The sequence below is a fragment of the Notamacropus eugenii genome, chromosome 4 (assembly GCF_028372415.1).
Source record: "Notamacropus eugenii isolate mMacEug1 chromosome 4, mMacEug1.pri_v2, whole genome shotgun sequence".
NCBI lineage: Eukaryota > Metazoa > Chordata > Mammalia > Diprotodontia > Macropodidae > Notamacropus > Notamacropus eugenii.
Window position 1 is genome coordinate 13,415,589 of NC_092875.1, and position 27,966 is coordinate 13,443,554.

The following is a 27,966-nucleotide window of genomic DNA, read 5'->3' on the forward strand; positions in this document are numbered from 1 at the left end:
ATTTACATAGCTGATAATGCTTGCATAGCACTCTAGCAGTGAGCTGGCACTTGATTATTATCATCTCAAATGCTAGTAACATTTTTCCTCATGTGGAGGGTTTCCTTTATACAAAGCAGTAAATGAATAAAAATTCAATCCATAAGCATTTTTTTGGTGTCTGCCATGTGTCAAGCACTGTGCTAAGTGCTAAGGATACAAAGACAAGATAAAATAATTCCTGTCCTTGGTAAAGCTTATGTAACAATAAGAGAGATATTCACATAGTCTATTTCTCTTGAGATCAAATTAAAATCTGAGATGGAAAGAGCAGAGGACTTGCTGAAAAAAGTTGTTGAGGCTTTTTATTCTTTGAAATCAAACCTCATATTTAACCAACAACCTTATTAATCTTCTGAATGAGATGGCTTTGAGAACACTAGTGCAGAGGCAAGAATCCAGGTTCAGTCTTTGGTGGAACAACTCCATCGTCTCAGGATGGTTGTGCACCTACTTGTGCACTGTGTTTGCTTCAAAGAGATACAAATAAATAAGGCCTTTAAGGAGTGGACATTCTAATTGTATCATTACTTCTCACCTCTTTTGACCAATCTTCTCATAACCTCAAAGGATGGACTGTAGCTTGGCAGTGTATTGCCTAAAACATGGTGCCCAGAACTGAACCCAACACTTCAGGTGTGATCCGATTCTGGAAATATCTAGTGGGCCTGTGACCTCCTTTGATACTCTTGTGATTTAATCATTCAAAGGTAACATCGGTCGTGGAGAAAGGAGGAGCACCTACCTTAATTCGTGGGCCTTTTATGTATTTCTCAGGGAGGCTGAACTAGCCAACTATTGTAATAATGAGAAATCTGTGTAATAGTTCTTGTTAATATAGACAGTCTACCAATCCCAACTTTGGCACTGTAGCTTAGCGGATTGTAGCCCCAGCAGCCGTCTCCACATGTTGAACACTTCTTCAAGAAGAACAGACCTGTGGAACATAGGTTTAGATTTGGAAAGGACCTCTAAGGTTATACAGTCCAGCTCTGTCATTTTACAGATGAGGAAACTTGGGCCCAGAGAGGTCAAGTGATTTGCCCAGTTTGATTCAGTAACAAACATTTATTAAGTGCCTTTTATGTACCAAGCACCGAGGATACAAAAATCGAAATGAAACAGTCTTTGCCCTCAAGGAGCTTACATCCAACTGGGTGGATACAACATGAGCACAGATATATTCAAAACCATTTCAAGGTGAATGTGTTGATAACTTGCAAACAAGACAGGCTTTACGTAGGAGGTGGTACCTCCTTTAAAATTAGGCTTTAAAGGAACACAGGAATTCTGAGAGGTAAAGGGGAGAAAGCACTGTATTCTAGCTTTGAGAGACCACTTATTCCAAGGCACAGAGGCTAGAGGTGGACCATCAAATACAGGGAACAGCTAGCAAACTAGTTTTTAATATGAAAGACTGGAAAGGTCACACAGGTATCAAGTGGCAGAGTCAGGATTTGAACCCAGGTCTCCTGACTCTGGATCCAGCACTCTTCTCCTGCCCCAGGATAAGGTTTTGTTAATGAAGTTAAAGCAAAAGGATTGGGGCATTTTAATGAAATGGCATGTCATACTGATTTGGGTTCATTTCTCTTGTGCAGAAGAAAACCAAGGAAACGTACAGGTTACAACAGAAACTCTGCCAAAACCTACTGAAGAAGGACAAGGTATGAAGGTCAATGGGACTAAGATGATTAGTAATGCAGAACACAGGAATAACAAAGTGAGTAAAAGTCTCCCACCTGGGCATATCAACTGCCCAGATGTAGACAAAATCATGACCAGTGGTGAGGTTTCAGAAACCAGCACCTTAGTGTCCCTAGAGCCTTTAAATTCTATGGAGCCTGGATTGACAAAAGCGCCTTCAACAGAAAAAGAATGTGAAACATCCAGTGCTTGTCCACTTTATCTGCCATCAACAGAGGACAGTGCCAGCCTCCCATTGTACAGTGGAGATGTACTATCCAAAGTGAGCCTTGACCATAAAGCCGTTGACAATCACCAACACAACTGTGGCTGTGGCATTGAAAATCCTTCCAAGATCAGTATTCCTTGGGCAAAGAGAAAGGAAAATGGTGTTCTTCCTTTGGAAGCAGATCCCCAAGGGTCATGTTACCCATTGAGCTTACCCTATGTGGGATCAGGAAGTATCTCTCTTGAAGAAAGTGGCTCTGGAGATGACCTGCAGAAGATGGAAAAACCTTTCTGGACTGGAGTGATCCTGAGAGAAGACTCAGCTTCTAGAATGGAAGAAAAAAGAGTTCAGAGTGTCAGGAGCAAAAGGAGTGAAGTACTTCTTGTCAGTGCCAAGCTAGCAGAAGGAAAGAGCAGCATACCTCCTCTGAACTATACCAGTGATCAAAGAGGATGTGCCCATGATAGCCGCTCCTTACACAGCCCCAGCCCAGGGACTCAAGGAAGTCTCCAACAAAAGAACTCTCTTTCTCCTTCAGAAGAAGATTCTGTGAAAGTTCCTTCAGAAATGCAAGAAAATTTCAAAAAACATGAAGGTGAGAAAGTAACTTGCGCTTGTGATACACACCAAGATGAAGACTTCATAGAGGAAAGTGACTCCTTGGTGATGCAGACTGAAGAATCAGAAAAGACTGTCCCTGCTGTCTCAAGTGTATTAGGCAAGAATGTTCGCAGTCAGAATCCTGGTTCTTTGGTCAGCAGCCGGAGAGGCCTGAGAAGCCTCCCTGAGAAAAGAGACCCCACAGCTTGTTCTGTGCCCGATGAACCACCCACGCCTGTAAATAAAGTCTCAGAGGTTAAAAGGGTTCTTCCTCAGCTACAGGTGAACCAAAAATGTGACGTTGCTAACCAGCCTGAGGCAAAAGAAACTATAGGAACTACAAGGAGGGTTGTTATTCCATTTGTAGATGGACAGAGAATGGCTTCTTATCCTGCTGAGTCCAGTGAAGACAAAGGGAAGCTTTTATGCATCTTATCTGGAAAGATGCCCTTTGATGTTCACAAGGAAGCAACAGCTTCCCAAGAGTCATCTCTAGGGGATTGTGCAGATGTCTCTAAGGGAACAAGGAAGGTTTCTCAGCAACAGGTTAGCTTTATGTCGGAGGATGGAGTCAGGGTCATTGCCACCCCGCAAACCATTCTGACCCAAATGAGAGAAGTGAAGGATGCCTTCTGCCCAGGTGCTACCACCTGTTGTGCCTCTCCCAAGAATCATGACATCAGTGCTAAAGCAGTAAACTTCAAAAGGGTGTCAAACAACACAATTGTAGGAAAACTGGCGGCCATGTCAGTACTTGTAAAAGAAGTAGCAGAATTATCTGAAGAGGCTCCTGACATAGATAATGAAAGTACTACACCTCAGGGATGTTGCAGCCACCACCAGAGAGTTGAGAATGCCCCAGAAGGGAACGTGTCCTCAGAGGGCATTATTTGTAAGTCCTCTGCAATCTCTCCAGAAGCTGAGAATCAGTCTATATTGACCTCTGAAGACATATTGGTGCCCAGTGATCCTCACTGTCCAAGAACAGAAAGTAGTCTGGTAGAAAGCACCCTCCATGTGAAACATCCCTCAAGGGAAAATGAACTTTCTGGAGAAGAAATTGAAGATTGTTTTCAAGAAGGCAAGATCAGGAATGAAGTGACTTTACATCCATTACTCAGCAGAGCCTTAAACAAAAGCATACTTACCTTGAGCCATGTTAAGCCTGGAAATCTCATAGCAAGATCAGCTGGAAAGGTAGGGTTAGAAGAAAAGAAACTGGGAACACACAGTAAGGAGACTGCATCACCTTGTGAATCCCATCCCTCTGAAGGTAGTGTTTTAGAAAGCCAGCTATCCTCAAACATTCCAAGTCTTAAAAAGCTGAAGGACATACGTCTTCACATGGAGCACTCAGATGTTAGGATTACAAACCAAGCAGATGGGACAAATCAAGGCCTTAATTGCCAGAGTGACCTTAACAGTCCATTTGAATGCTGGAGTGAAAATAAATTGTCCAAGAGCAAACATCACAGCAAGGGAATCTTTGATGTCCAGCACACAGATAATACTAACAAAGAATTGAGCTCCAGTCACAAAGAGCTGCAAGTTAAAGACTTGAGCAATGTCCAATCATCTTGCATTCTTCCAAAGAAAAATAGTTTTAAAACTTCCTTTGGTAATGAAGACTCTCCTGTGTGCAGAGCAGACTCAGTTCAGCTTGGTAATAAGCTTGGAGAAGAGGTGTCAAAAATGAAAGAGTTTGATTCTGCTGATAGTCATAGAAGACAAGAGGATCCCTCCTGGCTACAGCCAGTCGGACCTTTGAGGAGTGAACAGTCTCAGGGAGGAGAAGGACTGATTGACCAGGACTCTATTTTACCATGTACTTCCTATTCTTTTAATACAAGAGCTCTGAAAACCATACCATCTTGTGAAGGGACCCCATCATTTGAACAAAGAGATGACAGCCTTTGTAATGCAGTGTTCTGGAAGAGTAAGACACATGGTATCAGATCTGTTACAAGTCATGACCCAAATATGGAGTTATCAGATACCAGTAATTTGTTTTTTGGGAGTACCCATCGTGGGAGAATTGTTGAAGAAATGCTTCCAGGGGAGACAGAAGGGACAACTGGCAGGTTAAGGCCACAAGCAAATTCTGCATTTGATGATGAAGATTCCTTAGAGTTTTATTCCAAAGAACCTGTGTTAGGATCTGCTGAGACAACTTCTTTGCATATCTCTTCCCAAGAAAATTCATCCAGTGGTTCAGATGGTCACCTGGGTGAAAAAGCTGAAACAAAACAGCTTCCTGAATCAGTGAATGTCAAAATGCTCCCTGAAATTGTAAAGAGCAGCACATTGAAGAGCACAGTGAAGAAAAGACCACCTGGGGGGACCCCTAACATTGATATGGGAAGCAAAAACTATATACCAGGAACATTCCAGCCAAAGCTGGTTTCCAGTGTGACACGTTCATCTTTTATACTGAATCCAGAAAATAAAATGAATAGAAGAGAAATTAAAGAACACCAAGGAACGCTAAATGATTTAAAAGTCAGAGAGGAATCTGAAGGCAAAACTTTGACAGAAGATGGTGGTGATGAGAGTTCAGATGCTTATGGTCCCCATTTTAAACGAAGGAGAACATGTGGAGAGACTGACGGCCAGAAAGCTCAAGTTGTCCAGAGCTGCAGGTGTCTTAAAGGAGGGCAGGAAAATGTGCAGCCAAAGAAAAGAGAAACTTTTTCCCAGCAGGAAGAATTACTGAATGCCAAGCTTTTTTTTGGGCTAACAGTGGGCCTATCATCACAAGACTTGGCAAGTCAAAGCCACTCTAAGGGACATGCTATGCAGAGTACTTTGAAGGATATCAAAGGAACAAAGGTGACCAAGGATGAGCCTTCTCCTCAGGCTTTAAAGATGTGTGATTCAGAGGCAGGAAGACAAGCTCTTCATTTCCGTCCCAAGACTGCATCATCTTTAGGTCCCCGTCTCCCCATCTCCACCTTAACACCCCAAGATATCAGTGGTACTGGATGTGAGAAAATGCATAATACCTTTGCGATGACATCATATCAAAGAAAGTCTCTTCCACCGTTAAAGAAAGGGCCAAACATCACTTATGAGCCCATCAAGACTGAAAGAAAGATGAGTGATGTCCAAAAGTGGATTCTTCTAAAAAACACTTCAGAAACCATCTCGATCAAAGAACACAAAGTCCTCAGCTGGTCCTCAGCTTCAGTGGCTAATCACACGCCCAAGCCAAAAGCTGTGGGACGCCTTCTGCTAAACAGCACGAGACTTCGGAAACCTACCAAAGAGTTGGCCTTGCTAAACAAGTTGTCTGTTCTGGCGGAGAAGCTGCTGGCAGTGTCCACGGCCACCCAAGAGTTAAGATCTCAGCCACACTCTGTCGAACTTCTTCCAGTGGCTGAGACCTACAAGTGGCTCAGGTTTAAACAGTTCCAGGGTGAATCTCCCTACAATATGATGCGGCTAAACCTACACCTAGGTGATTATGGGTGCAACAAGACACTCGACAGTCGGACTTGGGCACTTTATCCCCTTGAGGCCCTCAGAGTGGGCCTCTTAGACTTGATGAGCAAAATGCCCTCATTGCAATTCAGTGCCCAACTCTACCCAATGTCCTTCCACATAAATCTGGACTCGGAGCGCACAGCTGATTCCTCAAGGATTTTTTCTGAGTACTGCTCTCCTCCTGAGAGTGCCCCAGGTGGGGATCCCACACACCCACCTCAGCCTCCAAAGTGGACCTTTTCTTTCATTATGTCCCAGGGGTCTTCAGGGACAGCCATGTTCAGGGAAGACAATGGGCTCCATTGTGAGCTGCGCTCCCAGGCTGCTCTGCAGACCCTCTCCCCCGAGCAAGCCCCTGGAAGCAATGCTGTCATGAAGGTGAGAGCTGGTTGCTCTGCCCTTGGCCTTCATACAGTTTTAGCACTTTCTTCCCCTGGATGTTACAGGATTTGGACGAGAAGAAGGAGCTTATCCAGTCATTTGCCTACCATCCAGAGGCTCTTCATGACTCAGTTTACACAGGGCTTCAAAGGGTTAAGGCTTCCAGCATCCTTGCCCAACAGTCTCTTCCCTTCTCTGCCCTACTCAGTGGGCAGGGTACTGTCCATATGGAGCCAGCATGGTCCTTCTGCCTGCCCCTTCGAAATCACTACTCTCCATTCCAAACACAGCAAGTGGCCGCCAACTCTGGGCATCAGGAACAGGTAATGTCCAAGTCTGTCGGCTTTTTTTTTGCAAATGTTCAGTGTATAATCCCTGCCATTGGGCAAAGGAGATGGGGACTGAGTCTGAGTGGGACACAGAGGATTCTTTTCTGGCCTTTAACTTCTGCTTTCCTCTTGTGATAACCTGGCCAACTCTCCAGAGAAAGGCCAATAAGAAGGCTTGTCTAGATGCCTTCTGTTGGCTCATAAGGGCACTTTCATTTTTTTTTTTTTAATTTCATTTCCTGGATTCTCTTCACTTTTGAAACTCCCATTTCTTTCTTTTTTTCTCCACATTTTTTTCTCTTCCTGCCCAAACTCAACAAGAACATATACAGAGAGATAATAATAATAATCATAATAATAGTGTACAAATAATAAAGTGATGTCCTATGACCATTTTCATCTGAAGCCCATCAGAAAAGATGAGATGGCACAAGTTTGCCCTGTGCCTCACATGTGATCTCTCCAGTAGCACCTTTCTGCAGAGATCGCAGAACTGATCATTATCCAAACATGATGGAATTTAGCTCATTAACCTTTTTAAACTGGAAAAGAAGTTTGAAAAACTCACTCTACAGCATCTGTGCTGTGACAGGCCTGGAAATGGGTCAATCTGCTGCACCTTCAGAGGGCAGTGCTTTGCTCCCCAACAGTTGGAAATCACCTCATCTATAGGATTTGCTCTCTGTTCCTGAAAGCTAAGAGAAGGAAACATTGAATGGTGACTTCTCTCACTAATAACTGGTCTGGCTTTCCACCTTCTGATTCATAAAGATTCATAAACAAACACTGGATGTCGAAACAGAAATGACAGAATATATTCCTCCTATGTGTCCACCATTTCTCACTCACTGGAATAGAACAGAAGCTCTTCAAGGGCGGAGACTGCTTATATGTTGGCTTTGTAGTCCCAGTATCTTGCGGATAGTGGGCACTTAATATAATGTCGGTTAAAGTTACTTGAATTGTAATAAAACAGCCATTTTTCTCACTTTGGAAACAAAAAAATATCCCACCCCAACCCCTTAAAAGTTCTGAGGAGCCACGGCTAAATTAATGTCCCTTGTGTTGTAGAGAGAGCTCATTCTGGATTTGTCTTGTGCTTCCAGAATGTTTCTCTGGACCTGGCAGTTTTGGGGGCTTATCAGCAAAACAGAATTTTAAAAATGAAAACAGAAGCCCAGAAGTAGCCCCCAACACCTTCAGTGTTCTAATCCTTCAAGATCCTAAGAATGGGGCAATTGCTGATGTAAGAAATGCCAGCTGGGTTTCTTGGGTCAGGCCCTTGTGGACTGGCCCATTTACTGACTGATCCCTTGAGAACAAATCAAGTTGAGGAATGACAGAAGCCCTCTGAGTTCAATGTGCCTCTGAGTTCTCTCATACACAGAGCATGAGCCATTAAGCTGTTAGACTCTTGGAAAGATCTCTGGGTTGAGTTTGGTTCAACCTTTAAACATTTCACCATGTGATAAATGGACTAAACCACCGACCTGCTCTGTTTTCTTCCATGTGATTTTCTCTCTCAGACTCCCATGCATATTTGTCATCTCTTGTCTGTCTTTTTATTTCTCTCATCTCTCTCCTCTCTCTTGTCTCTTAATTCTCTGTCTCTGATTCTTAGAATTATGATGGACAGGCATTTGGGGCCTTTTCTCACAGGGAGGGACAGGGAGAAAGAGGCTGTTCTGCCACAATGACACCTGTGAGGACAAGGGGGCTTCTCCTTAGTTTCAGATCCTTACCAGTCGTTAAGAGTTCCCATCCTGCCATGTGCTTTTCAGGAAGGTCCCTCAAAGTTTCATGCCAGGGCTGAAAGATCATTTCCCAACCTTTATTGTAGAATTCATGTTTCCATCTGTGGACTAATTCATAGACAACACCTAGAATATTTGATGCCTTCCCCGAGCAGGGCATGTGAATACTGATGATCTCAATTTTTTAACCCAGTGGATGGGTAGCTTTGGACAGCCAAAGTTTCCATTAATCATAATATACATGTGTCTCATGTTGTTACATTTTTCAAAAACCTCCTTTGAGCCTTGCCATCCCCTTGTGAAATAGCACAGGTGGATACAATCACCATTTGAAACATGTGGTCAGGTTTGAAAATGAGAAACATGGAGGATCACTTCCTTCCCCAAGACTACACAACTCCTGTCTTTAGTTCAGTACCATTTACTAACGCAGATCATAGGATTGCTACATTAGTGATGGGACTGACATCAAGTGACCTTCAGATTTTGTGTGAACAAAGACTTTCATGCCTTTTTTTGTCAATGCCTGGTTTGTTTGGTTGGGGTTTTTTTCCCATTTGATTAGAAAAATTATTTAGAGCAGCAAAGAGACTTAAAAATGTGTTGTGTGCTTGTCATTTTGTGGACCAGGCCCAGAAGAGATATAACCAGCCCAAAGTCATCTTCCCTCCCCAACCCCACCCCCTCAGAAGGAGAGGAGAAGGGGCAGGATGGGGTCTTGGGGGGCATGGCCAGTCACCTTTACATACATATGTGTGACCAAGGGCAGCAGCAGTAACATGAGAGGTTTTAGTGTACAGAGAGTTTACCTCTTCACCCTGCAGAACCTCTTACTATTGGGAAGAATGTGTTTTTAGGCATCCTGTAGTGCCTCACAATGAAAAGAGTATTCTGGAGGTCGTAAAAATTGGTATTTTCTCCAGGAAGGATAATGGACTCTCTCTGTTGGGAGAGCTTCAGAGCCCTCCCCAATCATAGAGCAAGAGTGTTTTTGGTGTGTTGGTAAAAATAGCCATTTAATCAGAAAGGTAACAGCCCTGTGGGCAATCGCTATCCCACTCCTGCTCCAGAGACTGGCCTTGGTGTCCTCTGCCGTCTATAAGGCAGATGGGAGAAATCACGAGCAGATTGTCCACATACAAGAGTAGCACAGAGTGCCTATGAAATTGAGCAGGCACTATGGATGCACATCATCCTTGGATTGTTTTTTTTCCTCAAGTCACAGTTTAGTAAGGTGCTCTGAGAGTCTGCTGGTGATCCCCTCCCCACCCCTCATACTCCGCTCCCCTTTCCCTTTTCTTCCATCTTTTGGTCTCTATTTAAGCTCTAACATAGGGCCATGTCAGCCTGCCCGAGCTACCAAGAACACACAGCATGTGGACACTCTCTTGGTTGGGAGGTTTATGGAGGGTTTATTGAGTTTTTTGTGGGGGTTGGGGGAGTTTTGGTTTTTTTAAGATGCCACAGGCTTTTTCTCTTCTAAGGAATTCTAAATTAGGGTTTAAAACCACTCTAGCGATCACATTTTTTAATCCCGTTGTTGCATGTCCTTAACCTGCTGCCTTTTATGCTTTTTCTCCCTCACACCAGCCATGCCATCTCACCACACGTGCCTCTGTTGGGCATGGAAGCCACTGCTGCTAGGACCGGAGGCAGTCCAGTTAGGTAAGCCTCAGACCATATGTCGTACACCACTCACAATGGAAGAGCTCGTGGGCCCTGAACTACCCAGAGGGAAAAGGACAAATCAAGGCTGAATTTGGGTGATTTAAAACGTCAAGTAAAGAAGCCTCTATAGGTTCTGGTGTCTCTTCTAACAAAACGTGGTTATGAATGAGGGCTCAGCTCACCTTTGTCATCCCATAAATGTGTCACCTGAGCACGTTCTCTGTCCAGTGCCCCATCACCTTCCTTATTACAAAAGATATTTCCATCTATGAGGCTCCTCTGAGATGTTGTACATTCTGGCCAGACGGTGCTCATGGAGAGTGTTGTACTTGGGGGTCAAAGCTGGCATTGTTCTCTGGCTCCATCCCTCCTCACCAAGGACTTTGGACTTTCCCTCCCACAGTCTTTCATTTCCTCCATGGCCGTTAAGAGGAAAGCACTTTGTAAAGGTTCTCTGGAGGTGTTGTTGTTATCCTTTGCGTATTTATTGGCATACGGTAAATACGTACGGTGTTCAGGGGAGGGGGGAGTGGCTAGAACAGTGGCATTGTTTCATTCTGTCTTTCTGTCCTGCTGCGGATTTCCAGTGGACTAGAACAGGGCTTAGCAAACTCCTTCCTGGCTCAAGGGGCCCTACAGAAATAGCTACATGGAAGTAAAAAATGGTCATCTCTAATGCTTTCCTTCTCTCTCCTTTCCATTATCTCAGGCCGGGATCTCCATTCTTTGCTTTGGCACCGAAGTCCCGCTTAGCCTTTGAACCAGTGGTCAGCGTGCTCCGACTTTCAGCCTCTGACTTCCAGATTCCTGCTTTCAAAGAGCTTAGAAGAGTTCCTTCGGCGTGTGCCAGTCAGCACAGTAGTGCCACCCAGAAAGAGGTAAGTGGGGATGATGCCCTTTGGTGCTGGTATCTGAGGAGTTCCCAAATGATAAACAAATTAGCCTTGTTCTGCTTGGCCCTGGAGGGCAGAACCAGCAATGACAGGGGAAACTGACTTGGGGTCAAGAAAAATTTCATAACGGTCAGGGCTGTCCAGAAAAAGATGGGTCTGCCTCAGGAAGTACTGGATTTCCCTTCTTTGTAAGTTTTCAGGTAAAGTCTGGCTAACTTTTTTTGGGAATAATATGGGGGGGTGAGTCTTTCTGGAGGCTGGGCTGGACTGGACTTGACTCAGTAGGCACTAAGGTCCTTTGATCAAGAATTCTGTAATTCTGACCTTGAAAAGGGCCATGACCATAAATAGAGACATTCATTGTTAATCACAGCCTGGGTGCCCTTTGTGCCCCTTGACCTTTTCTTGGGTGTTGGTCCTACAGCTGCTAGTTTTAGCCTTCTTCTGGTCCATCGCAAGAGATGCATTCTCCTTTGGCATTCCCGTCTAGCTCTTGACTGAGTATACCATTTGGCCATAGGCCGCCCAGATAGCAAAACTGAAGGACCATGTGAGTTCCATACCTCCAGAGCTGCTGTCCTGGTTTGCTTGCCTGGTGTACATCCTCAAAGTGCAGCATCACTACCTGGGTCTCTCCATTCCTACCTCCATACCTTTGCCATGCCCTTGTGCTCTTGTATATTTCTCAGAATAAGGTCAGATCCCAGGTGGACAAGGGAGTACAAAGCAAAGGGACATCCATGAAGAATTTTCATATTCCAGATTTCATAACTGAATTGTGAGATTGTATTCCAGTCATATAAATTAGGGTTTGGCAGGGCCAGTGACAACCTCTTGAGGAATAGATTGGCTGCTTGTTGGGCGTAGTAATCCAAAAAATCAGTGAAATGATACTTAAGCATCTTACAAAGATGCTTAAGATATCATATGTTTTGTTGGTTTCTGTTATTTTTCTTCTTTCCTCTCCATCCTAACTCTTAAAAATAGATTGAGCCAGAGAAGCGGCCCAAAAAAGTCTCACAGATTCGAATCCGGAAAACCATTCCTAGGCCAGACCCCAACCTCACCCCAATGGGACTGCCTCGACCAAAAAGGTGAGTAAAGAAGTCTTACAACTTGGTAGCAACCAAGACTTTGATTCTTGACTGTGTGATCCTCCACCTCTGAGTTTTCCCTTGGAGGGGTATGCTGACTTTCCAGTTCATTGCATAGAAAGAGCTGTAGCTGAAACATGAACCTATTGGGAAAGACTACCAAAAGGGAGCTAAACCTCTGATGAGGTTTAGGAGACAACTCATCACGTTCTCTGGGGCTTGGGCCCTTATTCTGCGAGACAGCAAAATTGTAAGAATTTTAATTGGCTTTTGCTAATCTTGCTGTGGGCGTGGTGTGGCAAACATTGCCTTGCGTGTTCTGACCCCTTAACATTCCTTCCCTCTTTAGCCAAGTCATTTAGATAGGCCTTCCTTTTTGTGGAGTAAAGAGAAGGCTTTCTTTGCTGATCCTCCAAAGTTGACGGCCCACATGATTTTTCAGGGACCCCTACTTAATCAATAACTGAGAAGTAGATGTGGGGGTAGTCAGCTTGTTTCAGTAGCCTGGGAGAAGGAGGTGTTCTGAGTAGGGGACTGACTCCCACTGTGGCCTTGTCTGCTGATTCCTCCCCGCCTTTCCCCCTGCACCCTCCTGGGAGGAGGGACCAGAATCTGGGTCCGCTCAGAGCAGCCACTCATTGTTCCCATGGTGCTCTGGAAACAGACTGTTTCAGCCACTATCTGTCCTCTGCCCTCCTTCACTGGGCACAGGCTCCCGTGTTGCCTTTTTCCAAGGGGTTGAGTCTTCATGCATGAGAACTCTCCTGCGGGAGATGGGTGGAGAACACTGACCAAGAGAAGGACTCTATGGGTTTTGGTCCCAGCTCTGTGGCCTCACTGGGCTTCCCTGGCCTTGGGTGAACAGTGGCAAAGCTGTTGCCAGGTCTTTGATGATGACGTTGCCCATGAACCGGCTGAAGGTGAGGATGTCCTCATGTTCTCTTTTCTTAGGCTGAAGAAAAAGGAATTCAGTTTAGAAGAAATATACACCAATAAAAATTACAAGTCCCCTCCTGCATCCAGGTATGTCCCATGGGATTAGAGAAGGGCATGCAAGGCCATGCCATCGCTCTCTGAGATCCAGCTCCAGCAGAGGGGGTTATGGGAAATGCAGAAGCATGGTCCCAAGGCGTTGCTCCCAACATGCTCTGTGAGAAGTGAGTGGGGAGGGGGTGGACCGTACTCCAGTAAGTCCTAGCTGGATGTGGCGGTAGAATTTGGCAGGAGGACTGAGGCTAGCACCAGGTGACTTCCTGGAGTCAGGACTGTGCTTGCACCAGGATGCTGAGCAGTCAAGTCAGCATAGGTCCTGTCATGATAATAATGACCTGCCAGCGAAGAGTAAACATCATGATGTCAGACCACAATGGGAGTACTCTCCAAATCCTTGCAGATTGGGAAGCCAGGACACTTCCAGTGAGGACGACCAGGAGGCCAGAATTGGCCCCAGCTTGTGAAACCAGGCCTGAGAGTAGGGAAGGTAAAGAGGTGGGTCTAGGCTCAGCAGCAGGACAGACATACTAACAGTCTGAGCAGTCCAGAAGTGGAAGGGTCTGCCCTGGGAGGTGGCAGGTTCCTCTTCATTCAGGGTCTTCCCAGGGATATTTTCAAGGGGATTCCTGCCCAGAGACAGGGGTGTGTAGCTAGCCCTGGCCCTTGAGGATCCTTCCTAGTCAGAACTTCTAAGGGGTAGAAGAGGGGAGCCCAGGGCTGATGGTCCCATTTTGATGCTCCAATCCCAGGTGTTTAGAGACCATCTTTGAAGAGCCCAAAGAGAGAAACGGGGCGCTCATTTCAATCAGCCAGCAGAAGAGAAAGCGGGTCTTGGAATTCCAGGATTTTACTGTTCCTCGGAAGAGGAGGAATCGCGGTAAGATCAAGGTGATGGGCAGTTTTACCAGGGCAAAAAAGGCTGCCCTGCAAAGCCAGGAGCTGGACACCCTTTTGATTCAGAAGCTGATGGACCTGGAGGCCTTCCTTGCCAAGGAGGGAGAAGAGGAACCGGCGTCAGGCTGCTGAGAAGTCAAGTCCACAGCAGCATCTGGGGACCTTGTGTTGGTCTTTCTCTTGGACCACCTTGGCAAGGATCTCTTGGCTTTTTCCGGTCATTTAAACCATTCAACCCACATGAGGGATCCCTGGTTGTCAAGGCGCAGACATCTCTTGTAAGGTTGGGAGGATCTCTCTGCTTTGCTGCTGAGTAGTGGAGGGCTCCGGGAGGCCTACCTGCTCCCTCCTGCAGCTGCCAGCAGCCATCCTTCCCAGATAACACTAGGATCCCCAGGGCCCAGCCACCTCATTCTGCACGTCCCTGTGGACTCTCCATTGTTTACAGAGGTGCTTGTCACAGAAGCTGAATCACCTTGTTCTTGGAATCCCCCAGCTCTCCAAGCTGGAGAATGGTTCATCCTGATTTTGTTCTTAAATCCTGGGAATGAGTGGGCTTAGAGCTGGGCTCTGTGTGTGGCCCACGCTCCACCCGGCCCTGTGCCACCTGCAAGGCACCCTTCCTTCTGTGTGTGTGGTCTGTGCCACCTGCTGGCAGAGCCCCGCGAGGCCCAGTCCAAGTCAGCTGCACTTTCCAGTGTCGTGGTGTTTCCTCTTTTATTAATATTGTTGTCGCTGTCATTATTAATTATCACTGCTGCATGTTGGGAGCCTTGAAATGGGATTTTGTTTTCATTTTCTAACAGGGAAGGGAAGGGGGCATGTGATGTGTCTCTCCCTCCTGGGCAGTGGGAGCCATGGCTTTCCTCCCTACACGTAGGGCTGCAGGCCCAGGAGGGAGGCTCCCTGTTCTCACCCCCAGCTCACGTGCAGGTCAGAGAGCAAGCTTGCTCCCAGGAACCTCCTGACATACCAGGATGAGTGGGATTGTAGGTTGATTTATGGCCACAATAATGACGGCAGATATGGGCAGCCTGGGTCTCAAAGTATGAAAAGCCATCCACCCCTGCTTCTTCCTGCTAGAAGTCGCCTCAAGGAAGCCAGCCCTAGCTGGTCCCAGGAAGGATGCTGGCCCTCTGGGGTACCATGTTTGTGAAACATACTTGAAGCATTGCTGAGAGGCAGAGGGATTGCCAGCTCCTGGTTCCTCCTTAGTGCCTACATCTCCTGAACCCTTCTCCACTCGATCCACCTGGCCCTCTTTCTCTCTCCCCTTTGCATTTCTCTTTCTCATAAGCAGGTCTTCCTGTGAAACAAATGTACAGAGCTAGAGTTCTCAGCCAGTGAATGGGGTGCTTCCCCTCTTCTCCACACTCCTGGCATCTCTCTCCATCCCAGGAGGCCACCCTGCTGGGCTGCCTTGAGACATGTACCCTCCTGACAAGCCTCTACGGGGCACAGAAGACTCATCTATTGGGTCTTACATACCCACTTGGGATTAACTTGTTAGATTGAGGTAGAGAGGGAGTTTGCCTCTCTGCCTTCCCTGTCTGCCATTTTGGGAGAGTGTGGACTTTTTCCCTGGGAAGCTCCTGGCCTTAGAGACCTAGGGTATCCACTACAGCTGAATGGGACCAGCTCCCCACCCCTCCAGTTGGACCAGCTCAGTACCATATGTGGTTATACCACAGGGACAGGCCCTTCCCTTTGGACCAGCCAAATACTAGAGGCCTGTATCATCAGGACCTGCATTTCAGCTTGATGTTTCTGCCTAGGATGGAGCTTTCTTGATGCTAAGCTCCTTTCTCCATGCACTACCTTTGAGGAATTGTGTGTGTCCTTGGCAGCCTCTTTTCAGGGATTCCCCTACCTAGCTGTCTTGTTCCAGTGGGACCATGTTGTCATTGGTGGTGTCAGAAGTTTGGAAGATACCAAGGCCATTACACTTGATGGACCAGAAGGCAGGCACTGCAGTAGTAGCCATGATGTTGTAATTATAGATGTTAATTCAGCTTCAGCATACCCAGAAGTGGCACCTGTGAGGGCCAGATGACCAGGGGTTGGGGCTGGTGCAGCTCTGACAACACCCTGAAGGGGGAAGGGATCCCGGGGCTCACTGCGCTATGTACTCAGGCAGCCCTGGCCAGTTCTGGGATCCTCAAGGCTCCCCCTGCTTGACTTCTCACTCCCAGCTTTAATGTGGAAAGGGGCTAGAAAACGCTTCTAGAGACCTTTGCACCCCCTTCCAAGTCTCTGGTCAGGCTTCAAATCACTCACAAGAAGTTGATGGATCTGGGATGATAGCAATACCAGAGCCACACCTGTCTGCAGGCTTTTCAGTGACCCCTTCAGTCCTGGGGCCCATGCTGCCCCTGGCAGGGACCAGGTCTTCTTCCTAGGTAGCCCAGATCACCTCAGGTTCTGCTGTCACTGAGCCTTCATGGCTGACTTTCCTCCCTTCCCACTCCATGCCATTCCCTGCCCTTTTCCAGTCTTATTACTGTCTTGGTGTGAAAGTACCTCATTCAAGCCAATCATGTCTGTGTTGTCTTACTGAGGGGGGTGCAGTGAAGAGACATGTAGCATTTGCCTTACTCGGAGCCCAATGAGCTCAGAAACTCATGCTGTGAATCCCAAAACATGATGCCCTCCCCCCAGCTGTGAAAATCATGACACTTGGTCACACTTTTGCCTGAAGGGCATGCTGGAGTGGAGCCAACTTAGAATCAGGACATCTGTTTTTGGTCCCTGTCCCCCCCACTTCTGCCAAGACTAGCCTGCCCCCGGATGCTGGGGTGCAGCCAGTCACAGGTTGTAAGTGGGCTGGGGTTGGGACTCTAGTGGCCCCCTCTGCCTCCAGGTGAAGATTTGATGTTCTTTCATGAAACACTATATATGTTAAGGCCAACCTTTAGGCAATGATACTTTTCTCTTGTCACTTCAAGGCAGGGGAAAGATAGGCAGTTGTTTTGTTTTTAATTTTTTTTCTCCTTTAATGCCTGTGGGGAAATATTTTTTAAGCTTTCTTCTCGTGTCTGTGAAAGGACCTAGGATGTACCACATTGTAGGTGGCTTTATCCAAAGCATTACAAAGAATTGGCAGAAGTGTCCTTTCCTCTGTACCTTCTCACGAGAGGACCCTCCCTGCCAAGAGAACTGAACTCCTTATATCCAGTCAGTGGACAGGGGAGAAGGCTTCAGCTGACGGAAATCAGAGTTTAATATTCATTGAGCCACAAACCCGGCCCCCAGAGTCTTCTGGATTTTGCTGGTGGGTGGGGTGGGGTGGGGCAAAGTGGGGGTTGGGGCGTCGGGGAGAGATGGTGTTTCACTGACCCTGCGTAGACTGATGACGGTTCCAATGGTTGCTTAGGCATTTTCACAAGCCGCCTTCTGGTGCTGCGTTGGACTTCTGGGTGACATTTCAGCACCTCTCGTGCTGGACAGGGCCAGTAACTGCCTGAATAAAGTGTTCCTATCTTATCATGAGAAATAGTTCAGTGAAATTTGTACATTTTTGGTAATATTGGCATCAATCATGCCCCTTGCAGTTCCATTTCTGTTTGGTAGTTTGTGACTCTAAAATTCCCACTGTTTTATGTGTTAATTTATGACAATAAAAAAATGTTTTTTGAAAACGTTTCAAAAAATTCTCAGTCTGTGTGATTCTTTCTTATAGCTACAGCCATAATGGGAGTAAACTGTGACCCTGGGTGAGGAGAGAGATTCTTCAGCCCTAAGAATCTAAACATGTACATTCCAGTGAACACCCCCTTCTTCAGTGATTCCCTAGGGTGTTGTGTCCATTGCCACTCGTTGTGTCCCTGGCGAGATTTCATTGATCGACTTCATGTCAAGCTTCCCTCTGGACCTGGGGTGGGTTGACCTTCCTGGCCTTAGTGGGGGCATAGATTCAACTTTTAATCTTTAGACACTGCTCAAAGTTAATTTCAAACAAATCTGATAAATGGGATGGGTGAATAAGGCAGACAGTAAGAGACGGTGCCCTGCCCCCACCTCTCTCAGTGCTTTGTACCTCAGATTATCTTGTACTGATTATGCTTTGCATTTTGTTGCTACGTATGTGTGCAGTGTGGCTTCCCACGATGGAAAGAAAGCTCGAGGTCAGAGACTGTCTCCCTAGCAAGGGGCTTAATGCATAGTAGCCACTTCACGAAGGCATTTTTCTTCTTCCTTCCTTCCTAACACAGTGCTTGGCAAGGTACTTAATGAATATATGTTCCCTCTTTCCCCCGTCCTTCCTTCTTTCCTTCCTTCCTTCTTTCCTTCCTTCCTTCCTTCCTTCCTTCCTTCCTTCCTTCCTTCCTTCCTTCCTTCCTTCCTTCCTTCAGTTAACAAGTTAACAAACTTGTTGATTGGTTGATTGATAGACAGGTTCATAGATTTAGATAGAAGCTCATCTAGACCACAGCTTCTGGTATGAGGTGAGGAGGTAAACATCACACATTCAACAAGCACTCATTAAGCTCTTAATAATGTACCAAGCATCATGCAAAGCATTAGAGATTCCTACCCTCAAAGAACTTCCATTCTGTTGGGGAAGCATATCACCAGTGACATGTACAAGATAATACGTGAGTCAGTGGTCATCCCAGAGGGAAGCCCCATCAGTGGGGGCACTGGGAAAGGCTTCTTTAAAAAGATAAGGTCAAGCCAGGAAATAGAGGCCAGGAGGGAGAGCATAGTCGGTATGGGGCCTTCCAGTGAAAAGACACAGAGGTGGCAGATGCAGGGTAATGTGTGAGGAACTTCAAAAAGGCCAGTCATCAGTGGAGGGGAGTAAGGAGCAAGGAAACTGGGAAGGTGAGAAGGTGCCAGGTTGTCAGGAGCTTTCACAGCCCAGCAAGATTTTACTTTTGATCCTAAAGACAATGAGGCACTGCTAGAGTATATTGAACAGAGGGTGGGGGCACTAAGTGGAGAATAGATTGGAAGGACAGATGAGGTGGAAGAGTCACCCAGGGGTCAGTAATGGGGGCTTGCACTAGAGGGGTAGTTCCTGTCAGAGGAGAGAAATGAAGGATGTTGCAAAGATAAAAGGACAGGATTTAACAAGTCAGCTGCCCCTGAGCTTCCTGGAAGAGTTGGTACCTGGGTGAGCTGTGAAAGCAGGAGAAGCTTCTGAAAAATGGTCATGAGAAGAGACTGCATCCCAGGTATGCAGGAGGGGAGGTGTGGCTGGGGGGGGCTGGGAAGTGGCTTTATTGTTTTCCTTTGGCCTGTCTACATCTTCTGTTAACTGCTTTGTTGTTGTTTGGCCTTTATTGGACCCATTTTCAGGGACTGTGTTTGGAGAGGGTCACCATGTATCCCCAGCCATGAGCCTGCCACTCTGATTTCAGTCTTCTGTGCCCACCTGAGAGCTTTTGAGCTGAACTGACCAGACATACCTTAACTGCTTTCTATAGGGTGTGGGCTGAATCTGATTCTGGAAGGCAGACTGGAGCCTCATGATGTGCAGGCACATCACAGGGTGGCAGAGAACTCACCAGCTGTGGAAAACCCAGGGTGAGAGAAAAACCAGAGGAGCGTCTTTCCCTTGTCCAGTAAAGATGGTAACAGGTGTTCAGCCTGAAGAAGAGGGAGGAAGATGCCTGAAAAGCTGGGCCTCCAGAGGCAGGCGCAGGGTCAGGAGCAATAACCAGGAGGAGACCAGAGGCTGGAGCTGGGGGAGGCTAGTGACAGCATCCCATAATTGCCAGGGAACAGCAGAAAAATGTCATAGCCTTGATCTGAATAAATTGGATCTAGAGATAAAATGGTGGTATTTTCTAGAGTGTCTCATGATCAGCCTTCTAGGTACACTTCAATTTGATTTCTTTAATGAGTTGGGTCAGAATTCTAGTTTTGACATAGGTAAATGAAATCATTAGTCAGAGAACCTGGCTCATATACGTGGGAGAGAAATTAGAATAAGAATAATGGCCTATATTATATAGCACTTAAAAGTTTGCAAAATGATTTACATTCAAGCAATAAACAAGACTTTCTGAAGCACCTACTATGTGCCCAGCACTGTGCTAAGTGCCAGAGATACAAATACAGAAGCGAAACCATGCCTGCTCTCAAGGAACTGACATCTATCAGAAGAGCCACGAACATATTTATGTATCAACAAGCATTTCTAAAGTGCTTACTATGTGCCAAGCACTGTGCTCAGTGCTGGAGATGCAGGTAGAAACGAAATCATCTCTGCCCTTTAGTTCTATCAGGAGAAACAATTTGTGCCTATAGAAATATAAACAAGTTAGATTCGTTCTCTCATATGACACTCACAGCAACTTTATTATACCCATTGTACAGATGAGACTGAGGCTTGGAAAGCCTAAGGGAATTTTCTTCAGAGTTGCAAAGCAAGTGTGAGAGGCAATTTGTGAACTTTGATCTTAACTCCAAATGGAGCACTGAGTCCACCGTGAGACCCAGAATCTGAGGAAATGCCGAAGTTCGCAAAGCATGTGAGATTTCTTCCTAATTGTGGGTCTGTGCCGTGGCAAACTTGTGACAAAAGGTTTTGGTAACTAGTTAAAACCAGTAATAACTTACCTTTATTTATTTACGTTACTCATGTACAGTGAGGTAGGTCTGAAGCCACCCTTCCTTTCTTATTCCTTTGTCTTTGGAAGTTCATTGCTTCACATCCTGTTAACAATGAGCTGGTTGGATTTTTTTTTTTTTGGCTTGAATTAATATAATAGCCCAGGGATGGGGAACCTGCTGCCTCCAGGCCACATGTGGCCCTCTAGGTCCTCAAGTTCAGCCCTTTGACTGAGCCCAAACTTTACAAAACAAATCCCCTTAATAAAAGAATTTGTTCTGTTAAACTAGGACTTAGATGTAGAGGGCCACATGTGGCCTTGAGACTGCAGGTTCCTCACCCCTGTATTGCCTCTCAGATCCACGATGGTTCTTTTTGCTTTATCAAGATGGTAGTACACTCACTGAGAAAAATTCCTGACATTTAGGCAGAAATTTGACTATCTGCCATCTTTAAATTGATGTTTATCCCTCTCTATCTTCCCCTCTTCAGGGTCAAATCAAAATTGAGTAGAAACACACCTGGGGCATGGTTAGTGTCTGTTCATGGACAAGCACCAAGAGGGGAAGTTGGGGGAGAAGCAGATCTGTCCTTGGAACTCCCAAGCTCTCAGCATCCTTGAAGAGGAGGGTGAAATGTGACTTTAGCCCAGGTCTTCTGCTCTAAAATGCCCAAAGGTCCCATGACCCTCCTCAGTTTGCCCTTTTCTGCCTCTGCTCAAACCTGCATTTTCTTTCTACTTTCTGCTCTTGCTCCTGTGCCACCATTTTCTTATGGCTCAGCATTCTGGGGAAGACTCTGTCCCCACTGCTGCTGCTGCTGTTTGCCTGTTGAAGTTCCCCCCTCTCCTAGTCTGCCTTGCCCAGACTCAAGTGTTTTTCTAAAAACTCCAAGGTGTGACTCAATTTTATCTTCTGTCTCAGAGATTACTGTAGTCCGCAGTCTCCAGGAGAATGCTTATCCTTGTGAACCCCAAATCTCAAGGTACTAGTCACTTCTCAAACCCTGATTACGTTCCTCCTCCAGGCTTGGAATCTTGTAGTCCCTTACAGAATTACTTCAGTCCACTTGACACCCAGAATTAGCAATTGACATCATAATTTGACAGAGCAAGTATGATTAATTTATCCCAGGTTAATAATTACCTTTAGTTTCCATTCCCTACAAATATACAGTACTACTTACAGTAGACCTATTACAACGCAAAACATCTCTTGACAAGTTCTTGGACTTCATGTCTAAATCCCACACAAGATAGATCATATGCTCATGTCCCAGCAATACCCTTATCTTGTAATAATGATAATGTGCTCACAGATATCACAGTACAAAACAGCATGAAAGGTGAGGTCCTCAGGTGAGGGGCTGGAGGGCTCTGGGAGGTTTGACGAAGACCAGAAGGTTTGGAGTAGAATGGGATGGCAGATTGTTAAGGAAGGAATAGGATTGCCTTGCTGTGGTGAGAGCCCAGGTGAGATTACATAGCATAAATTGATAATCAGCTCAGCACAGTTCTGTGATATCCTCCAGATCTGTTCAGTACATTGGAGCAAAGGTGGGAGGAATCGAAGGTGGGGTTTGGCAAAGGAGAATTGGTGACCAGGACGAGATAAGACCAAGATACTGAAGAAAGGAGAGTGTAGCCAGTAGAAAGGTAGGAGGTGGTCTGAGAAAGAGTTAAGGGCAACTCCCTTCACCTATTTGTGCCTCAGTTTCCTCATCTATAAAAAAATGGTGTTTGGTTGTTTGGTTGTTGTCCATTTTCAAAGAGGACCAAAATGACATCACCATTGTAAAGTAAAATTTCAGCGTGTCCAACTGTGGCTGATCGGACCAATACGAGCTCGGAATGCTCTACCACAGGTTGGGCACAGATAGTCCACGTTTGGGGTGGATATCCCAAATATGTGCATCCTGCATTTACTTTGTGCTGTCTCAGTTCTGCTTTCCTCAAAGAGCACAGCACCTTTTCTTGTGTGGGCATGCCATGCTGAGCAGTCCTGTGCCAGCGTCTCCCATATTGCACAGTCAAATCCAAAGTTCTTGAGAGAGACCTTGAGAGTGTCCTTGAATCATTTCTTCTGGCCACCATGTGATCGCCTATCTCATGGAAGTTGTCTATAAAATAGTCTTTTTGGCAAGCGTACATTTTGCATTCAAACAACGTGGCTATCAGTTGCGCTCTCTGAAGCATAGTTTGAATGGCTTGGCGGTTCAGCTCAAGTAAGGACCTCAGTGTCTGGTACCTATCCTGCCAGGTGATCCTCAGAATCTTCCTAAGACAGTTCAAGTGGAAGCGATTCAGTTTCCTGGCATGGTGCCGGTAGACTGTCCATGTTTCATGAGCATATAACAATGAGGTCAGCACAATGGCTCTGTAGACGTTCTGTTTGGTAGTCAGCCTAATAGCTCTTCTCTCTCATACCTTTCTTTGGAGCCTCCCAAACACTGAGAAGAAGAATTTTTCTGGTACACTTAGCCCTTCACAGCAATGCAAGGACCTAAAAAATTCCCAATAGACTCGAGACAAAATGCTATCCACATCCAGAGAAAGAACTATGGAATTGGATTGCAGAATGAAGCAGACCATTTTCTCTTGAAAAAAAAAGAATTGTGGGGGCGGAGCCAAGATGACGTAGTAGAAAGACGCACATACACATAGCTCCGAACCCACAACCCATAGAACAACTACAAAGAAGTAACTCACGGCGAATTCTGCATCCAGAGGCCACAGAACATTGGAGCGAGGGAGATTTCTGTTCCGGAGAGACCTGCAAACCTCTCGTAAAAGGTCCTTCGTGCTGCGGACTGGGCACCGGGACTGGGAGCTGAGTACAGCCCTGCCGTGGCCGCGGCACTGAGAGGAACAGATCCGAGCGGGCTTCAGGGACGGGATCTCCAGCGGCCGCACAAGTACCTCCACCCACAGGTGACGGGGGTCGGTGAGAGAGTCCCTTTGGCGGGTCGAGGGGGGAGTGGGGTGCCCCCATGGCTCGGGCCCCCTCGGGAGACAGAAGCTGAGGGACAGCGGCAGACCAGGGCTCTCCAAGCAGGCAGGAGCCTGGATCCATTGTTGAAGGTCTGTGCATAAACTCCCTGAGGGAACTGAGCCTGAGAGGCAGCCCTGCCCTCACCTGAGCATCTGAATTTAATCTCACACTGAATAGCAGCCCTGCCCCCGCCCAAAGCCCTGAGGCTGGAAGCAGCATTTGAATCTCAGACCCCAAACACTGGCTGGGAGGATCAGGAGGTGAGGTGGGTGTGAGGAAAATATTCAGAGGTCAAGTCACTGGCTGGGAAAATGCCCAGAAAAGGGAAAAGAAATAAGACTATAGAAGGTTACTTTCTTGGTGAACAGGCATTTCCTCCCTTCCTTTCTGATGAGGAAGAACAATGCTTACCATCAGGCAAAGACACAGAAATCAAGGCTTCTGTGTCCCAGCCCACTCAATGGGCTCAGGCCATGGAAGAGCTTAAAAAGAATTTTGAAAATCAAGTTAGAGAGGTGGAGGAAAAGCTGGGAAGAGAAATGAGAGACATGAAGTCAAAGCATGAACAGCAAATCAGCTCCCTGCTAAAGGAGACCCAAAAAAATGTTGAAGAAAATAACACCTTGAAAACTAGCCTAACTCAATTGGCAAAAGAGGTTCAAAAAGCCAATGAGGAGAAGAATGCTTTCAAAAGCAGAATTAGCCAAATGGAAAAGGAGATTCAAAAGCTCACTGAAGAAAATAGTTCTTTCAAAATTAGAATGGCACAGATGGAGGCTAAGGACTTTATGAGAAAGCAAGAAATCACAGAACAAAGCCAGAGGAATGGAAAAATGGAAGATAATGTGAAATATCTCATTGGAAAAACAACTGACCTTGAAAATAGATCCAGGAGAGACAATTTAAAAATTATGGGACTACCTGAAAGCCATGATCAAAAGAAGAGCCTAGACATCATCTTTCATGAAATTATCAATGAAAAACTGCCCTGAGATTCTAGAACCAGAGGGCAAAATAAATATTCAAGGAATCCACAGAACACCTCCTGAAAGAGATCCAAAAAGAGAAACTCCTAGGAACATTGTGGCCAAATTCCAGAACTCCCAGGTGAAAGAGAAAATATTGCAAGCAGCTAGAAAGAAACAATTCAAGTATTGTGGAAATACAATCAGGATAACACAAGATCTAGCAGCTTCTACATTAAGGGATCGAAGGGCATGGAATAGGATATTCCAGAAGTCAAAGGAACTAGGACTAAAACCAAGAATCACCTACCCAGCAAAACTGAGTATAATACTTCAGGGGAAAAATTGGTCTTTCAATGAAATAGAGGATTTTCAAGCATTCTTGATGAAAAGACCAGAGCTGAAAAGAAAATTTGACTTCCAAACACAAGAATGAAGAGAACCATGAAAAGGTGAACAGCAAAGAGAAGTCATAAGGGACTTACTAAAGTTGAACTGTTTACATTCCTACATGGAAAGACAATATTTGTAACTCTTGAAACATTTCAGTATCTGGGTACTGGGTGGGATTACACACACACACATGCACACGCACACACACATAGAGACAGAGTGCACAGAGTGAATTGAAGAGGATGGGATCATATCTTAAAAAAAAAATGAAATCAAGCAGTGAGAGAGAAAGATATTGGGAGGAGAAAGGGAGAATTGAATGGGGCAAATTATCTCTCATAAAAGAGGCAAGCAAAAGACTCATTAGTGGAGGGATAAAGAGGGGAGGTGAGAGAAAAACATGAAGTCTACTCTCATCACATTCCACTAAAGGAAAGAATAAAATGCCTACTCATTTTGGTATGAAAACCTATCTTACAATACAGGAAAGTGGAGGATAAGGGGATAAGCAGGGTGGGGGGGATGATAGAAGGGAGGGCATGGGGAGGAGAGTGCAATTTGAGGTCAACACTCATGGGGAGGGATAGGATCAAAAGAGAATAGAAGTAATGGGGGACAGGATAGGATGGAGGGAAATATAGTTAGTCCTATACAACACAACTATTATGGAAGTCATTTGCAAAACTACACAGATTTGGCCTATATTGAATTGCTTGCCTTCCAAAGGGAAGGGGTGGAGAGGGAGGGAGGTAAAGAAGTTGGAACTCAAAGTGTTAGGATCAACTGTAATGTTCTTACCACTAGGAAATAAGAAATACAGGTAAAGGGGTATAGAAAGCTATCTGGCCCTACAGGACAAAAGAGAAGACAGAGACAAGGGCAGAGAGGGATGATAGAAGAGAGAGCAGATTGGTCACAGGGGCAATTAGAATGCTTGGGTTTGGGGGGGAGGGGAGAAAAGGGGAGAAAATTTGTAACCCAAAATTTTGTGAAAATGAATGTTAAAAGCTAAATAAAAAAAAAAATGAAAAAATGAAAATGAAAAAAAAAGAATTGTGGCATGCCTTTGAAACACAAGAAAAGGGATGCATTCCATCAAGGGCTCTAAAGATTTAAGATTTATCCCTACCCAATTATAAACTCTCTGTTAGTCTAATGGGAAGAATGAGTCCCTACAGGGTAGAAGAGTAAGGGTTCCAGGGGAACCCTTGTTGGGGAAATTTCTTCAAGCTACTCTCGCAGTGTTGGGGTTCCAGCAGAGCTGCTTTTAAAGTCATCATGCCACTGGCTCAAGCTAGGGAGGGCCCCATGGCTAGAGGATTTGGGGACATCTATTGTCCTTGCACCCCTGGAATCAAAGGACTTTTGTCCAAATCCAGGATCCAATACTTGTTAACTGTGTGACCTGAAGGAAAATATTGTTTGGGTTATATTGTTGGTATTTTTTAAATATTATGATTAATATGTGTTATTATAATCATATAATCAATATAGAGAGATGCATATTAATATTTGTTTTCCTTGTGCCATTTGTTGATATCACTTATTAATATCTCGCTCTATGTGACTAGAAAACTGTCTAATAAAAGCTATGGTAGTGGATTTAGGAACTCCAGAACCACGGCTGACCCTGTATCTACCCTGCTTCTGGTTATTGTTTCCTTGTGGTTTTGGTTTTTGTTTCTTTGGCTTTTGGCTTTTCATCTGTTAAACTTATTTGCTAGATTTGTTTGCTCTAGGCTTAGTACCCTCCTCCAGAAGATGCCTGATCACTTAAGCGGATATCACCTCTTATCCACGACGGTGACGTGTCATCTCTGGACCTGAAGTTGACCCAACTCTAGATGCCATATAAAGAACTGATGTCTCACATGGGACCTCTTGGGGCAGGGACAGATCTCCGTCCAATCCCAGCAGGAAGTAGTTGTGAAAGAAGAGACCTTCGCCTCTTACCCCAAGATTTTGGGCCCCATTTGTTGAGGGAGAATAATGTGCTTCTAATACCAGTTGCCCCACCAATCTATGTAATGAATATGAAAGATCTTGGGGTCAAATGTAATAGTCATTTAAATGGAAAGATCTTTCTCATTAATTAATAGGCCCATGTGATCTCTTAAATCACCTGGAAGCCTAAGTCACATGTGGTAGGAGGAGCTTGCTAAAGAGGTGGAGCGGGAAGGGTGGAGTGGAACCCAGAGGAAGTGAGTGAGTGGGGTCAGGTCAGAAGGGATAGAATGCAGGCCAACGGACGGACGCAGTCTGACAGTTGATAGTGAGAAGGCCCTGGCTGAGGGAGGGGAGGTTTCAGAATGGCTTTGCCCCCTGCTGTGATCATGTTTATTAACTTCTTGATCACCCTGACAGATTTTGCTTTCTGGTTCTCGGATTTGGCTTTCTAATGTTTAAATAAATGCTTTTTCTTCTGCCTTCTACATGGAGAGGCTTTTAGATTTGGTGATTGAGAACTACGCTGGCATATTCCTAGTCACCACCAGTGCTGTGGATATTGCCTTGACGATACAATGAGAAGGAACAAGTCCTCACTTTGACAAACTCCAGCTATTCTATTTCCCCTTTGATACCACAGAGTTTTAGTCCATCGCATACTGATGTCTTCGGAAAAGCCCAAATTAAAGATCATATGAAGCTTGAAGGGGCCTTAGGAGCTACTGTTCCTGACGCTTTCATTGTACAGATGAGTAAAATCTAAAGTAAGACTAAGGGATTTGCCCTGGGTCACACAGCTGGTAAGTGTTAGAGATGGAATTTAAATCCATGTCTTCCCAATTCCAAGACTAATGTTCTGTTCAGAGCTGGGGGGGAGGGGTCTTTATTCTACTTTTTAATTAAATTTTATTTTCAAATGAAGAACTGTCTCTCACCTCTCTCCCTGCCCCATTGAGAAGGCAAGAAAAACAAAACCTGCTACAAACATGTACTGTCAAATCAAAACAAACATGGCCATGTCTCAAAAATATTTTTTGTGCTCTGAGTCCATCAGCTTTCTATTTGGAGG

At 45.5% G+C, this 27,966-nt stretch overlaps 1 protein-coding gene across 4 annotated transcripts in view; it reads left to right on the forward strand.

The window, feature by feature from the left end:
• PRR14L (proline rich 14 like) overlaps positions 1-17,693 on the forward strand; it is a 63,320-nt gene extending 45,627 nt beyond the window's left edge. For 2 of the 4 annotated variants that reach the window (XM_072599859.1, XM_072599860.1), the window contains exons 4-9: positions 1,641-6,741; positions 10,092-10,166; positions 10,879-11,047; positions 12,050-12,156; positions 13,108-13,179; positions 13,899-17,693. In XM_072599859.1, coding sequence (XP_072455960.1) covers positions 1,641-6,741; positions 10,092-10,166; positions 10,879-11,047; positions 12,050-12,156; positions 13,108-13,179; positions 13,899-14,175 — 5,801 coding nt within the window. In that variant the 3' untranslated portion in view covers positions 14,176-17,693. Of the gene's footprint in view, positions 1-1,640; positions 6,742-10,091; positions 10,167-10,878; positions 11,048-12,049; positions 12,157-13,107; positions 13,180-13,549; positions 13,645-13,898 lie in introns of all 4 variants that reach the window. The other 2 variants (XM_072599861.1, XM_072599862.1) reach the window with 2 other exon arrangements.
• Positions 17,694-27,966: the final 10,273 nt, after the last annotated feature.